This window comes from Ornithodoros turicata, unplaced genomic scaffold, assembly GCF_037126465.1.
Source record: "Ornithodoros turicata isolate Travis unplaced genomic scaffold, ASM3712646v1 Chromosome68, whole genome shotgun sequence".
In the NCBI taxonomy this organism is placed as follows: Eukaryota; Metazoa; Arthropoda; class Arachnida; order Ixodida; family Argasidae; genus Ornithodoros; species Ornithodoros turicata.
In genome coordinates, this window is record NW_026999389.1 from 671,098 (window position 1) to 686,790 (window position 15,693).

At 43.2% G+C, this 15,693-nt stretch overlaps 2 protein-coding genes and 1 long non-coding RNA gene across 3 annotated transcripts; all 3 read left to right on the plus strand.

Annotated features, from left to right (window-relative positions):
- Window positions 1-643: 643 nt before the first annotated feature.
- Window positions 644-3,238, plus strand: LOC135374506 (uncharacterized). Its single transcript, XR_010416932.1, has 3 exons — window positions 644-754; window positions 1,452-1,547; window positions 3,155-3,238. It is a non-coding gene; the product is annotated as an uncharacterized LOC135374506 (long non-coding RNA).
- A 68-nt stretch (window positions 3,239-3,306) lies between these two features.
- On the plus strand, window positions 3,307-9,915 carry LOC135374514 (uncharacterized). Its single transcript, XM_064607468.1, has 4 exons — window positions 3,307-3,411; window positions 4,127-4,335; window positions 7,704-7,863; window positions 9,734-9,915. The coding sequence occupies exons 1-4, from the start codon at window positions 3,315-3,317 to the stop codon at window positions 9,913-9,915; spliced, it is 648 nt and encodes a 215-aa protein (XP_064463538.1). The 5' UTR covers window positions 3,307-3,314.
- Window positions 9,916-12,821: 2,906 nt separating this feature from the next.
- On the plus strand, window positions 12,822-15,414 carry LOC135374517 (uncharacterized). Its single transcript, XM_064607470.1, has 3 exons — window positions 12,822-14,161; window positions 14,380-14,517; window positions 15,234-15,414. Exons 1-2 carry the CDS (start codon window positions 12,910-12,912, stop codon window positions 14,439-14,441), a joined length of 1,314 nt encoding a protein of 437 aa, XP_064463540.1. The 5' UTR covers window positions 12,822-12,909; the 3' UTR covers window positions 14,442-14,517; window positions 15,234-15,414.
- Window positions 15,415-15,693: the final 279 nt, after the last annotated feature.

Sequence of the window (15,693 nt, forward strand, 5' to 3'; positions counted from 1 at the left end):
GGAGTTGCATTTGTTATTATACGGATACTGTTTCGGAACATTAGTGGAGCTAGGCTTCTAAGCTCCTGCTTACGTTCACCACCCGCCAAGGCGCGGCCACAAAATGTATGTTTGCTCAATGTTCTCTTTTTACTGATATAGCCTTCATTAGGCATGTGCTTTAAAGTTAATGTGCAAAAATCTTACGTTCCATTTTAAATTTTTCAAGTTCAGTTAGCAATACTAGCTTAATTAACCGCCGACAACCATGCAAGCTACAAGTAGGTGGCAAAAGCCTTCACATGTGTTGTCACATGTTTCAAGTATCTATTTTGTGTTGCTTGTGTTAAAGATATTGTGCACAGTCTCCTGTGCAATGTCATATACATGCTATGCTTCAGCAACTGCACTCAGTACATTGGTCTTCTGCCTTGCTGTGTTGCTGTGCTTTCTGCTCTTTTTTTTTTCTTTTTTAAATCATTCCTCTGACTACAAATTGGGAGCTTGAGACCACCGATATCATAATTACTGTGGCGATGTATCTATACAGTAAGCAGTAATTTCAAATCATGAAGTGTGCAGTGGTGAGTCAAGTTTGGTGGAGATACCTTCTTCTGAGATGCCTGACTATTAAAATTTTAATTTTCTGGTGCAGGGGACCTGAGAAGAACGACATCACAGAGAAGTAACAAGGAAGGACCACGTCGCAGAGCAGCTGAAGCTTTGGAAACGAGGCCATCAAGTGCTACTTATTCTCTTGGCCTGTCACAGAGTGGTATGTAGGTGGGATATTATTATTGTTGGGGTGGGATTATGTAGGTTGGCCTTATATGCGACAAAATAGGTGCCTGTGGGTGCCACAACTAATTAACTAGAGGGCCCAATACAAATTGCATGCTTCACACAGGAATCATCCTATGAATAGCCAGAGCTTTCAGCTCTGGCCAGTCAGTCCTCTTCAGTTTTCGTTCTGCCGCACTGTAACGAAGTTAACTTAGTGAAACTAAAACCATGAGTGCCTTGCCCTGTCCAAGCCTTATTCTGAGCATGCTTAAAATTCCCAGTGTTGAAGCATATAAAGGGAAAAACACCCTTTTGATTTATGCACAGACCCTGAAATTTTGGGGTTAAACCTGATGTTTTTTTTCGAATTTGCACCCCCAAATCCAGGTTCACCTATTTAATGTGAAACCCAATTTCTACCAAAATGCACCTAAGCTTGGCACCTCACGGCAGTGACAGACTAATTTTTCGTGAAATACGCAGTAGACCTCTACTTCTGATACTCATGACATCGGATAAATGGTACAATGATAGTTTATTCTATAATCCAGAAAAAAAATATGTCCCCGAAACTTCAGGGTCTATTTATGCTCCAATGCTTCTTTCTTCTCTCTATTTGTACTATACTAGTGTACTCAAGTCCTAGCACTATGAACTTTAAAAGTTACAAAATTGTAATATTCTTTTAGGCTCTTCATCTCCCGCATCAGATAGGCTGGCAGGCTCTACTCTCAGCAGCTCATGGGATCCCAGTGTCTCCATTCCAAGGCGAAGTAGGCCATTGAGTAAGTGTTAACCAACTATGTTATACTAACCATCGTTCGGTTGATAGTGTGTCTGTGCTGGCCGCAAATGTGATTTTTTATTAATTCATTTTATAATATGATAGCTCTACACCAGTAGTTCTGAACGGGGGGTTCTGTGAGCCTTGTGATGAAGCCATGATACTCATGATTGCATGGGTCTGGGTTCATCAGGCAACATACTTTTTCTACAACATACTATGATAAATGTTCTTTTGAAGTTAACAGAAACCCAGATACTAATCACACGGAGTATATCTCTTTACAAAGTAAGCATTTAGGTACAAACTATGATAAATGTGCTTTTGCCAGCTTAATAACCAATGCACCGCTTCTGTGCTTCTCTCCCTTGTTTTGTGTATTTTGAAGCCTCTGTCTGCCATAGCAACTTTGAATGTACTAATTGTGAACAGTGGCATCTGTTTATGAAATTACTGCATCTCGCCACATTGGAACACATATTTGAATTTTTGCGCTGTTAAACAAAAAAGTTCCCATTCCCATGTATAGTGCAGTACATCTTTGCGGCCGGTCGCCGTTGTTTCCGTGTTTATGGTCCTCCCGGGATTTCAAAACTGTCATACGATTATTTAATTTCTAATAGACTATATGCATAAATCCTACAGCCAGCGCGACATGGTGTGTCCTGGAGGGCCCGTTTGTTCCACGGCACTTCCTTCTCTCCCTCCTTCTCGGCAGAATCAAGCCCGGAGAGAAAAAGAGAGAAGGAAGGTGCCAGGGGAACAAACGGGCTCCCAAGGTACACCGCGTCACACTGGCCTCTAGGATTCCACATATCGTCTATTGCGTTGTTGAGGTCAGCATTCTTCTGCAATGTTGAGGGTTGTGTACAGTTGTGAAGGGTTGGTATGTCGTCATTGTCGACGTACTCTTTCAGCCTGGCAGTACAACCCGGATGTTTCACGTGCTCTACTGGCTCCCTGGCGTTCTAACTATTGTACTGTTTGTACCGTGACTGTACTACCGTACTCCCCTACATCCCGCGGGTTACGCATTTAAATGTTTCCACGTAGATACCCCCAGAACCAAAGGCAACCGAATGCCCTGGAACATGAATGCACTGCACGTGAAGCCTATGATATGACAAACGTGATCGGGCGGTGCGGCGTGAGTGAATCAGCTTCGTGAGCCAGTGTCATGCGAATTGAGCTTATGCAAGTGCGGTTTGGGGACCTATCTTGTCTATTTTTCTTAATTTATTTACTTTCGTTCACATTTTCTGGCTCGAAAGTGGGGGTGCGTGGATACACGAGAGCGTGGCATATGGTGTGGAACCGCGAAACCCAGATTTCAGACAAGTATATCACAAGCAGCACTTTATGGGAGACATGGGTAGACTGGAGTAGTACTTTCTGATCTTTTGTGAAGAAAAGTTGATGATCACTTTCCAATCACAGGATTTCTAGACTTCAATTCGTGAGGCTAAATTACCTGCAATTTAGAATTTGTCACATTTGCATGAACAACAAATAAGTTGTCCAAAGTCCAACACTGTTTGCTGTGCAATCTTCCAGCAAATTTTCTTGTTCCCTATGCATTCCAACCTTTAACACTTTTTGTGCGCAAAGATGCGGAAACATCTGCTCCAGCGGACGTTCAACCTTCCAGAGGTTCGAGCTCCAGGAATTATTCAGAGGGGATCCTTGGAGGAACACAAAGTGAGTGTTTGTACTTCATTGCCCAAGCAGTACTTGCAAATGCAAAACACTTTTCGCAGCGGTTCATGCAATGTCCCAGCGATTGGATCAGCAGCCACCCCAACCTCGACAACTTCTGTCAAGACAGAGGTCAATGTCAAGTGTGGAAGATTCAAAGTATGCACGAGGTGGGCAGCAGCTTATACTCTATTTTCCAATGAATAGTGTATGCTCCATAGGTAGGGTTTAACTTTTTTGGGTTAAACCCAAATACACCCACTGTTTATTCCCAAACGATAGTTGTAAAGTTGTGGTTTAACTCGAATCTACTCGAAACGCCAACTCTATAAGCTTGCTTCTGTGTCGTATGTAACGGAAATCATCAAAAATTTTGAAATAAAATAGCAAAAATGACGAAGCAGGAGAAATCCTAACAGATCCTCTTGAGAGCTGCTCAATAGTCATGAGAATATAATCCAGATAAGCCCGAATTTCCCCGATTTTCGCTCACGTTGTGTCAAATCACAACAAATATAGCCCGAACACACCCGAATTTTAAACTGAAAATATCACTCGATATTTACCCCCCGAATTTGGCAAAAAATATAACCCGAAAAAGTCAGGCCCTAGTTAAGATGTAGCACACTATGTCTTGCTTGTGCCACTTGTAGGCGACATTCCATCCAATGAAGCCACAACCATTACTGTACAAGAACTTCACATTGACTGTAGTAACTTAAAAAAAAAAGAACAAAGGTGCAAAAAAATAGTGAGCTATGATTGCTGGTTACAACCTTAATTCAAGACTTTGGGAACCTGCTGGGACCTGTCAGTTGTTTCGCTGTTGTTCGGATTTCGTTGTAGCGAGGTTTGACTGTATTTTCATTTTCCTTCCGATTACAGATTTTGAACAGATCATCAGGCTCCTTCACACGATCAGGCTCAACCAAGAAGAACACGGTGAGCAGCTGCATTTGATCATGTCGGAAATGACAACTCGGGTGCATGAAGAGCTGGATGATGACTTCCTCCAAAGGCCATTCGAGGACCTCGATGAATTTTTGTTCTTTGACAATGAACTGAAAACATCGGCTGACAGAAGAGAGAAACTGGTATGTTCGTTCTCCGATACATTCTGAAATTGGGCTTGGCATTTTTATATGGCTAACTGATCCACATATGCTTTTTTGCATATCTCTGTGGTCTTGCTGCCAATTTACCTGTCTTTTTTTTCCATATTTAGTCATGCAGGGGCCATGTCCTTTGTACTTCCACCTCAAAATGTAGAACAAAAAGGTTCTCTCCATTCACCAAGTTCTGCCAGGTGTGGCAGGAATGGCAGATGTCTGCGCCACCTGATTTAATAATATTCTGGGCTTTCCATACAGCAAATGGGCAGCTGGATCAAAATTTGCCATCAGCAAAGATTGCACCAGTATGCTTCTGTGGTGTGAGACGTCTGCTGTCGCCACGTCCTAATCTCTTTCGTGCAAGGTGTATTTTCACCCGTATTTTCCGCAAGCCTAGGATTCCACACGAGTTATTCGACAGAGAGATTTTCTGTGGAATTGCTAAACTTTTGGGAATGTTGATTGGAATTTACCAACATCCTCTGCACTGGGTCATTTTCATGTAGGAAAAAAATAATTTTCAGTAACGTGTTCAGAATAGTAGAGAACTACGATGCCCTCTTCATGGATTGATTAGATTTTCGAACATTTTTGGAATCCAGTTGCAATAGCTGGGTCATTCCACGCCAAACGTCCGAGTGACAAATTTGACCATCGCAGATTTTGCTTTAAAAAATCAGGTGGTGTTGTTATGATAAGAAAACATCACTGATGAAGTTTCAACTCGTTAAAAAAATTTCCGTCTTGAACTTTGAATTTGAAATTTACGAAATTGCGCAAAACCGCACCTTCGAAAACCTAATCGCGCTGCGTAATGGATAATGAAACTGCGCGCATTTTTAGACTGGATGGAAGCTGAAACGATAATACTTACACCTGAGAACTCAAAATGCACTCTGGACATGTTTCGTGCAATTTTAATGGCATGCGAAACAGTGCCAAAATTGCAAACTGTGCCATTTTATTGCACGCACATACTGAACACAAGAACGCTGGGAATACTTCATCGGCAAGATACTGTAGGGCTGTACAAGATTAAAAATTGCCGTCCAGAAAAGAGGAGAATAAGTTGGTGAAAAAAATATGTTAAGTTGTCATTTTTTCGCAAAAACGGTAAGCTTTGCTTGAAATATCAAAAATGGTGGGCCGCAGAAAAATATGAGGGAAGCTCACAGAGATAGTATCAGGTGCGTTGAACAAGCTGATAAAGTTTCAAAAAGGTATTGTTTTTTGTTTCTAGAAAAATAATTTTTGAAGGTTGGCACGTGGAGCGGCCTGTGCGGCCGAACAAACGTCACAGAGAGCTCCAGCGCCGCAGAGGATCGACGGCGCATCATTATTTCAGTCGTCCGGTACAGGTCCTCGTAGTGCCGGGAACCGTTTCTTCTTAGAATACAACGTCAGTCCAACATTGATTGTGTGCTTATCAATTGGTTCAAAGCTGTGATAGCGGCGTGTGCCTGGAATCGACGACGCGTTTTGATACCGGTGCTGTAGGAATTCACTTGCTTTCCGAACATCAAGACCCGAAACCCAGATAAGAGTGATATTTTTGAGCGTCTCTTGTGCCCAGCGGAACAGCTGTACTGGAGTCAAAATCTGCTCCGTGAATGGTCGTTGAATGCTTGCCTTTGCAGCTAATCGCTTCAGGGTGCCCCCAATGCCATCGCATGGCCCTTTGCCGTGCGATTTATCAAAGAACTGCCATGTCGTGTCAATCCCGAAGTCGTCAGGATGGTGGCAGAGATTAACGAAGTTTTTTTTTTGTATTGAGAGCTTGCCCCATCGTAAAAATAGTGAGTCTTGGTTACACCCGGGATAGCACATTATGATCTCCATTATGAGACTTTTCTGAAAAGCGTACACCGTTGCGTTGTCGTGTGTGAGATGATCTGAAATGATGGAGTAGGACTTCACGTGGAGAGAGCCGTCGACCTCGCCTTGCTCGCGATAGTAGATGCATGCCGGATGAACAGTTGCTTGAGAGCTGTCCCACCGGAAACTTTGCGCACTTTCGTGTAGCAGACGACTGAACTGTTGATGCGCCGTCGATCGGCTGCATCGCCGGAGCTCTCCGTGACGTTCGTTCGGCGGCTCAGGCCGCTCCACATGCCAACCTTCAAAAATTATTTTTTCGGAAACAAAAAATAATAGCTTTTTGAAACTTTCAGACCGCTCAATGCACCTGATACTATCTCAGTAAGCTTCCCTCATATTTTTCCGCGGCCCACCATTTTCGATATTTCGAGGCAAACTTGCCGTTTTTCTGAAAAAATGACAATTTAACATATTTTTTTTCGCCAACTTATCCTCCGTTTTTCTGGACGGCAAATTTTTAATGTTGTACTTCCCCACAATATCTTGCCTGTAAATTATTTCCAACGCTCTTGTGTTCAGCATGTGCGTGAAATAAAATGGCAAAGTTTGCAATTTTGGCAGTGTTTTGCATGCCATTGAAATTGCACGGAACGTGTCCACAGTGCGTTTTGGGACTTCCGGTGCTAGCATCATTATCTCAGCTGCTATCCCGTCCAAAAATATGCCCGATTTCATTCTCCATTACGCAGCGCGATTAGTTTTTTGAAGGTGCGGTTCTGCACAATTCCGTAAATTTCATGTTCAAATTTCAAGGCGAAAATTTTTTTAACGCGCAGAAAGTTTATCAGTAATGTTTTCTTATCACAACAACACCGCCTGATTTTTTAAAACAATATCTGCGATGGTCAAATTTTTCACTCGGACGTCTGGCGTGAAATGACCCAGCTCCTTTTCTTAATCGGGCTCTAGTCTGCAACTGCAACCACTGCAGGAAGTCCACTTTACACAAGCTTTTTTAGTGTCTCATTGTTTCATTGATACATTTTGTGCATGGGTTTACATGCAGTCTTTTTTTTTCTCTCTCTCTCCTTTTTTTTCTTTTTTTGCATGGCATGAAAAGTTGTGATTTCAGGACGAGGTATGCCATTAATAATGATGGGGATAAAAATCTCAAAGGTCTGTAGTTTTGTGCTTTGGCATTATACTATCATAAAATTACAGTTAGTATTTGTCGGGTGATTCACAGACTCAAGTAGCCTATCAAATGAGCTTCCCGAGCTCCCCCGGTTTAGCACCGAATTTTTTATCCATGTCGCTTATTTTAGTTTGAAATATTCGTTTAACTTAGCATCAGTCTTTGCCGACATTTCAAAATTCAAAGAAATGGCCATCAGAATGCAACTTTTACCACTGTTCTATTTTTGGAAGGAAGTGAAACATGTATTAGCTCAACCATCCTGCAGTGTTTGTACACTCCTAGTTTTCAGATGTTAGTTTCATAGTCCTTCTATTCATTGAACATCTCCTTTCAGAGAGCCTTTTTCTGCAAATTTGGGGGCCGACACGCAAAGGAGAAGACTGTTGTAGCCCTGCAGCATTTGATGGGTGACACAGTTGCCGAGCAATTTAGTTGGTACGGGAAAAAAGGGAAGATGAAGTTCTATGAACTTAACAGTTGTGATATCCTGCTGAGTACGTATTATTTTACTATTTGCAGGTCTTATGTTCAGAATAAAAATGTATATATGCATGCTATATTAGTGCAGAAATTGGACATTTTGTGAAAAGACCAGAATTTTGGAGACAGCCTTTAGTTGCCATTTTCACATTGCTATTGCAACACATATGTCATTAGGGGACGCTAGGCAGGAAACAAATTTTTCCCATCAATGGAAGTGATCACCTTTTTCTTTGAACTCTCCGAAATTCAATTTTGAAAAATCTACAGAGCTTTCAGCAAAAATAGTAGACAAGTAGGCTGTTGCACCACTCTGTTCAGTAAAAAAAGTTTTGTCATGTTTTGTGCACTACCTCAGTGCTATTTAAAAATTTTAGTTCATGCTGAGTGTAAGTTTCTTTCTTCAGGTGAGGCCATTCCGGAGGCAGACTTTTACTACTCGTGGTTAGTGATTCCATGCATCAGGTGTCAACCGGAGCTATGAATGTATCTGTCCTTACCAGTTCTAATTATACCTTGTCATCCAGTTGCTACATTCCTTATTGCCAATAATAATTCAGGGTTTAGGTCGCGAGACAACTACGATCTTGAACGATGCCACAGTGGTTGGTTTACTGATAAATTTTGCCCACCTGAGGGTTCTTTAACATGCGCGAAATCTCACACACAGTGTAACATCCCTTCCGGGGACGTTGTGCATAAACAGTCCATACCTGCTACCGAATTGCTAGCCTCCTCGGTCAGGATCGAACCAGCGGCCTTGGGATTGGAAGGCCGACACACTACCAACCAAGCCACTGAGGCAGCGGTCCTTCTTGCCAAGACACAACACTTACGCCCATTTTTACATGCACATCTTAGGCTCAAGTATAAAACATTGGCTCTGCAGTATTTTTAATTTAAGGGAGAAGCACACGAGTCCCCTTCATAAGGTCATTTGGCTGCTCCGAAACCAAATTTTTGCTGCTCCAAAGGGTGCTCCAGAATGGATTTGGATGTGTTCAAGCCCTTGATATTACGTGGTAAACCACATAATATTTTACTGCTATTTGAAAATACTTTATTTGTTACTATTTAAAAAATGCTGTTCGATTCAAACCACAATGCTGCTGTTCACACAGCCCCAGTCTTCAGCATTTGTACGCTGTGCGCTTTTGCCCATGGAAAGATAAATACTGTAAATGTTTGGTTTCTACAGCTTTACCTATTGAAATATATGCTTGGATTTGTCATCCAAACCTTTTTTTTTTCGATACAGAGCAGTTTATCCCATAACTTTGTAACAGGCAGTCACTTTACAGTACAAATAAGAGCAGGGTAGAGTGCACACAGCGCCTTTGTCGAGGCACATAAATGCATGATCACATGCAATTGAGAAGGCTATGGAACATTGCTGTTTTGCCCTCTTGAATTTTCTTTCTTGTGTACCTCTGTCGCTGCTGAGGGAAGAAGGCACGCTAACTCCTGAACAGGCAATGCTGAAGTTGCCTGGGAAAGCATGGTTGCACAAAGATATCCGATTTGGTGAAGCAACGGCAGTTTTTGCAACTTTACCTTTGCTTTTTTTTTTTGTGTGTGTGTGTGTGTTGGCAGTGGCTGCATTTACAGAGTGCCAAGTAAACCTAACACCTGAATTTCCAGTGACTTCAAATTCAGAATTTAACAAATTTGCCTTTTTTGATGGTGAAAATACCGTGTAGAAAATTTTGAAAGGCACCTTTGATAGACTACAAATAAAATTACCCGGCATGTTAGGAACAACAGCTGCATGTGAGAAACTCGTATTTTACCGACAATCAGGTATTTAGTGAAGCGCTATGGTTTAGGGATGAAATGTAGCAAAAGTGGTTTTCTATTTCCTCATGATACATGTTTTCACTTCAGAGGACCTTTGTAGAGCAAGAACTCGGTCAAAAGCAAGTGGCACAGCTGCAGACACTACCCCAACCTACAAGGAAGTTGAAGCTGCAGTAAAGGACTGGCTGCGTAGGGCTAAAGAACGAAGAGCCAGCCGTAGTAAAGCACAAGTCTCCCAAGAGGAAGAACTCATCCCAGATCCAGAATGAGCAGCACAGATAAATGTCGTCTTCAAGCCACATCGGCTATATGCAGGTTGGCAAAAGATGTTACCTGCAGCTAGCAAACAATGCTCAGCACAGTTAGGGGAAGCACTGCGCTATCCGCACATTGAGCTTAAATTTGAGGGTGATTTAAGGCTGCAGTGAAAGATTACAAAGCAAAATATATTAACCTTGATACAGAAGTAGAAAGGTTGTTGTGTGGGCAAAAGCTATTGATACCAGTTGATGCAGGGCTCCCCAGGCAGTGCACGGTACTTCTGAGGCTTCCCACAGACCCTGCTTGCAGGGTGATGCAGTGAGAACGCATTTTGAAAGCCTCAGGTTTATCATGCGCCACTTGTGGAGTCCTGCTTCAACTGGCATCAATAGCTGTTGCTTACACTCCAACCTTGCTATTTCAGCATGAGGTCTAAGACATTTTGGTCTGATTTTTCACTGCACCATTTTCAGCCTCGGATTTAAATGGCAATTCGCTGAGGCCTATTGTATCTTTGATGATGTACCAGCAAGCAGTGGTATTGTTGGGCAGTTTCGAGTATATGTGTATGAATGTTTTTTCAGAACTTTTGCGGCATAGCTTTGTCATAATATATGTGGTCCTACACTCTTAAAAATGAACTTCACCGCATAACACGCTCCCAGCCAACCATCATCTCGAATGATATCGTTATCTACCTTGATTTGTTGAAAACGGGAGGCGTACGCCTTTTCTGTGACAATTATGAATCACAAAAAAGGCGTTCGCCTCCCGTTTTCAACAAATCAGAGCAGATAACGATATCATTAGAAGTGATGGTTGGCTAGGAGCGTGCTATGCGGTGAAGTTCATCTTTAAGAGTGTACTATTCATTGTGTTGCCACTCACAATAAGTTAGTAACTTACTTCATGTAGCTCAGTGTCATAGTGATGAACCTCAGAGATTTTTTATCTAGCAGAAAAGCGTGCGTACCCCAGCCTCCCTGTAGGCTGTTTTTTATTCTTTATTTTTTGCTTATGAGTATTGCATTCTGGCTCAGTTCTAGAAGTCAGCCCTAGTCACTTGTGTTCTAGTCAGCACACATGTACCTGTGTATTTTCGTTTATTGTTATTCAGTTTACAATCGCGCAGATATTTTTCTTGTCGTGCCACGCCACAAAAATGGACCGTTTCTGCACTCTGCAGTGTTAGCCTGCACTCAACATCATAGGCAGTAGGAACCCTCATGACCATCCCTGTTAAGTGTGCCACAAAAAAGTACTGAAAAGTTTTGCAACCTTTCATTCTGTGCAATACAAAATATCAGAACATTTTGTGTTCTCCTGTGTAACTATTTTTTGTACACCATTTTTTGTGTGCCTTTATTGTACTCATTTTGGAAATTATGGTAGGAATGGCTGGTGGTTGTAGCACAGATGTGAACATATTTTTTCAGATATCTTAAGCGTGTGTACTTGAAGAGTATGCGGTAGAGGAAGCTTTTGCCCATTTTGTGTGGATCGAGTCACCGGAAACATTTGTACAACTTTTGTGAGTGGTTTAATAAACATTTGCATTTTGATTCTCGTGTTTGCTCATTAACGGAGGTCACACGAACGCAACAAATGTGTTGTAATAACAACGCATCCCCTGGCAGCATGTGCTGCTCATGACTGTGGACATGCTGCAGTAAACAGAAGAAATGCATTTCAGTCCTATTTGTCCAAAAGCATGCTTTCTGACCGGTAATATGGCGATCTAATGGACGTCCGTCTAACGTCCGTGACGTCCGCCATGGATATCTATTGGATCATCCACGGACGGGATTTCGAGTCCAATTTGGACTTGTGGGGCACATACCACGGACATAAACAAATATCCCTGTGACGTCCGAATATCCATCCGCGGATATGTCATGAATATCCATCGTACCGCGATGTGTTATTGGGGTTAATCTTTCAGTATGTGTGTCTGCTCCTTTTTGCTTCTAGTGTGTCGTCCCAACAGCGAAATGCGACACCCCGGTGTTCCATAAACTTTTGTCCCAAGCTGTACGCGTTTCCGCCTGTGTCTGCGAATTCCGTAAAACAATATCTGTGAGGGCCTGAACACCTGATGTGAGCCGCACTAACGTTATACAGCGGCTTACATAACGGAAAAATACAAGACGCCGACTTTCTCCGGGGTGCAACGTGAAAGGTTGATGAGAAACCGTCGAAATACTTTGCATCCCACTCCCTGAAATCACAATGTCGGCAAGCTTTTTGACATCGCACGATGCCAGCGGCTATTCTTCTTGATTGTGTTTCTGACATTCCTCTGGCGTTTTTATTTGGGGAACTAATACTTCCGAAGCCACGATGTTCTACCGAATCATCTGATCCGGTGGAACTTGACAAAGTAGGTGGACTAAGGTGGACTAAGACCTACTTTGTTATTTGTAATTATCTGATCCGCAAACCAACCAAGTCAGCGCTGCGGACGCTGATGAGGAAGCCCGTTCATATGCTTTGGATGTGATGGAAGTGGAAGGCGTTACTGGTGGCAAAAACTTACAAAACTTTAACAAGTTCAATGTAGCTTATGTCAGTATGCACGCGATTCAAAAACCGGACATCGATGCAGGTTTTATAAGTGCTACGGAGACAAGAATGTGATCGGGATTGGGGAATTATGCATTTGCGTGAAAGCACGACCTCTATTAATCAGGCAATGCATGGAGTCCCAGTTATTGGCTGTTGAGTGAAATTACGTGTATTCGTATGGCATGTCAGCTTTGACGTGCACCGTGCAAAGTAGTGCAGGCAGAAGCCGATCCATGATAAGGGGCAGCCAACAGGACATCGTTATCATAAACAAAACTATCACCATCAGCATCATCATCATCATTATGGCGGTTTTTCTCAGCGTGCGACTGTTTTGTGCTTTGTTTAGCTGATTACACCACGTTTACCGCTTGCTGCATCACCTTGTTCAATAAGCTACGGGAAAGGTGTTGTGTGTTGTGGTCTCCACTATAGCGATGGCAACCAACGACGACGCATGTACATCTTGTACACCGAAGCGTCGGAAGGTGTACCTGGATGCCGACTCCCCTTTGTCAGTACCAGTGTCAACGTTACGTCGCAGGCTTGCCCGCGAGGAAAGGTACATTTCCGCAAGTCGGTTGCGCAGTGACGAACACGAAGACATTCCAATCGTATTGAGCGAAAGCGGTGAAGGCATATCGACAACGTCTTCCACACATGCCGAGGAAGCCCCACTTAACGAAGAGGCCCGAAATGAGGATGAAACAGAGAGCGTTAGTTTCACCGAACACGACGACGAGGACGATGTGGAGCCTGTGGGAGGATTGCCCGAAGATATTTCCCAAGAAGAAATTTTCACAACATGCCTTGACGAGTTTGGCACAGAGAGGCTGCCACATTCAACAACTACGAAAGCGGGAGCTGTTGCGATGCTCATGTCTATCGTTGTATCCAACGGCCTTACGTGGAAAGCGTTAGGCGATCTCATTGGATTCGTTAACATGCTGTTCGAACCGGAACCAAACGTCCTGCCACGAAGCAAATATCTATTTCGGAAGCTGTGGTCGCGAAAAACCAAGGAACATGCTAAGTTCTATGAGCTGTGCGCGACGTGTGACTCCATCTTGGGCGAAAACAACCAACCAGGCAAGAACTGTGAAGTTTGTGGAGAAGAAAGAAAAGCCAATGGTGACAGCCCATCGCTTGTGATGTTTAGTATGCAGAAACAGCTGAGATATGTTGTGGAAAAGAACGAGGACGAACTGCACACAAACATCACCAGAAATATGACATCCGGTTCAAACCCCGCCATCATAAGTGACATGACGTCTTCCGCAGGATACCTAGCTTTGAAGGACTCAGTTGGGCTATGTCATGGCGATTTGACTTTGACAATAAACACCGATGGGTCGCCACTTTTTGAATCGTCCAACACCTCCGTGTGGCCGATTCAGTTTGTTCTAAATGAGCTACCACCTCGCACTCGCTTCAAAAACTGTACTCTTGCTGGGCTCTGGATCGCGAAAAGACATCCAGATATGTCTGTCTTCCTGGCAAAGTTTGTAGAGGAAGTCAACCAAATGGGTCCACTTCTTTGGGAGCAGGATGGGCACCACTACACATCACGGATGGTCGTGGTTTGCTGCGCAGTTGACGCACCAGCACGGGCAGCTGTACTCAACATGAAACAGCATAATGGATACAGTTCCTGTACCTGGTGCCTCATAACGTGTGAATATGTTGACAGTAAGTAAGTTGTTCGATCATACTATTGCCCATGTGCTTGGAGCAAAGAATAATGAACATTCAAAGAAAACACAAGAGGGCAAAAATTGCAGTCTTGGGGTTGTTAATTTGTATGTATATTTGCCAGCACCAGCATGTCAGCTCCTTCACTATTTTCTCTGAGAGACAAAACTTTATGTGCTGTCAGAAACTGCAAATTCATGTGCATATTGTTCCAGATTGTGTGCGCTACATAAGCAGTCACCCCGTGGAAGATAGGACGTCTGCATTGGTAGTTTGAGATTCTCAGCTTGCTCTCGAATTGGACACTGACATCAATGGTGTCAAAGGACCGACACCGTTAATGAACTTGCAAGGTAACCTGTTCTTTAAGGCTGGCTCGCACGTGCATTTAAACAAACTGGTGCCTCAACCAACATGCCCTGAATGTTATAGCAGCGGTGTTGTGGGAGGTGCTCTTGTTTTCGAAACAGTACCTGTGGTAGTGCAATTAGGACAGAGAAAAGCTTACACAAGAAACAAAGCCGAGCGGAGCATAACAAATTTAATTAAAGTGGATACAAGCTTTCGTCCATGAGAATTAAAATCACCTCTCCCATATAAACCTTTGAAAGAGGCCCTCCCAAATTTTTTTCTGGCTACACCATTGTCTTCTAGTGCACTGGCACCACTTTTATTGTGCGAGAAAATGCATATGTAGGGGGTTAGTGCATTTTTAGCAGATACATGCCATCATATCATAATCAGACATACATTTTCTCGTCGCTTCTTCCGAACCGGTAGGCTGATTGACATGGAACCTAATGCACTCAGGCTTGTGGTGCGGTCCACATAATTAACCAGGATGTGCTCATAATTGGGGTCATTTGTGTGAGTCAACAAACAAGCAAACCTGACAAGCCAATCCAAACAAGCTAACCTGACATAACCCTCCGCAGCCACTTACCAAGCACCGTAGCAGGCATTTTTACCACACACTATCTTGGGCACAAACTGACAGCGAGACGGCTGTGACCACTTGCCAACATGTTGCCTGTTTCATCCCTTACACTATGATATTTTGCGTTTTCAGGATTTGACCTCGTGCGCGGATGCAGTGTTGAATACATGCATTCAGTGTTACTCGGTGTGACACGACAGCTCAATGACTACTACTTCGGCTCATCGCACTCTTCGGAATGCTATTATATAGGTATTACAATTGCTTCGTTGATTGTGTCTGTGTCTGCTGAAAACAACCGTCTTCCTCTCTTCACAACCTGAATTCACATCTCTTTTGTAGGATACCGTAGCGCATCTTACAGTGTAACGTGTTTTAACCTGTTTAGGCTCCCGCACCCACCTGACAAACGTCAACCGTTTGCTCCTCTCCATAAAGCCGCCACACTGCATTACAAGGCTCCCGAGAAGTGTCACTGATCGTGCTCACTGGAAAGCCTCCGAATTGAGAAACTGGCTGCTGTTTTATAGCATTCCATGTACAGCAGATGTACTACCAAGAGAACACTGGAGGCACTTGGCCAAGCTCTCTG

Coding starts and splice junctions, on each gene's coding strand:
- LOC135374514 (XM_064607468.1), top strand. CDS start 3,315: ATGTCCCAGCGATTGGATCAGCAGCCACCCCAACCTCGACAACTTCTG. Junction 3,412..4,126: donor AGATTCAAAGTATGCACGAG/GTGGGCAGCAGC, acceptor TTCCGATTACAG/ATTTTGAACAGATCATCAGG. Junction 7,864..9,733: donor CAGTTGTGATATCCTGCTGA/GTACGTATTATT, acceptor TTTTCACTTCAG/AGGACCTTTGTAGAGCAAGA.
- LOC135374517 (XM_064607470.1), top strand. CDS start 12,910: ATGGCAACCAACGACGACGCATGTACATCTTGTACACCGAAGCGTCGG. Junction 14,162..14,379: donor AACGTGTGAATATGTTGACA/GTAAGTAAGTTG, acceptor ATATTGTTCCAG/ATTGTGTGCGCTACATAAGC.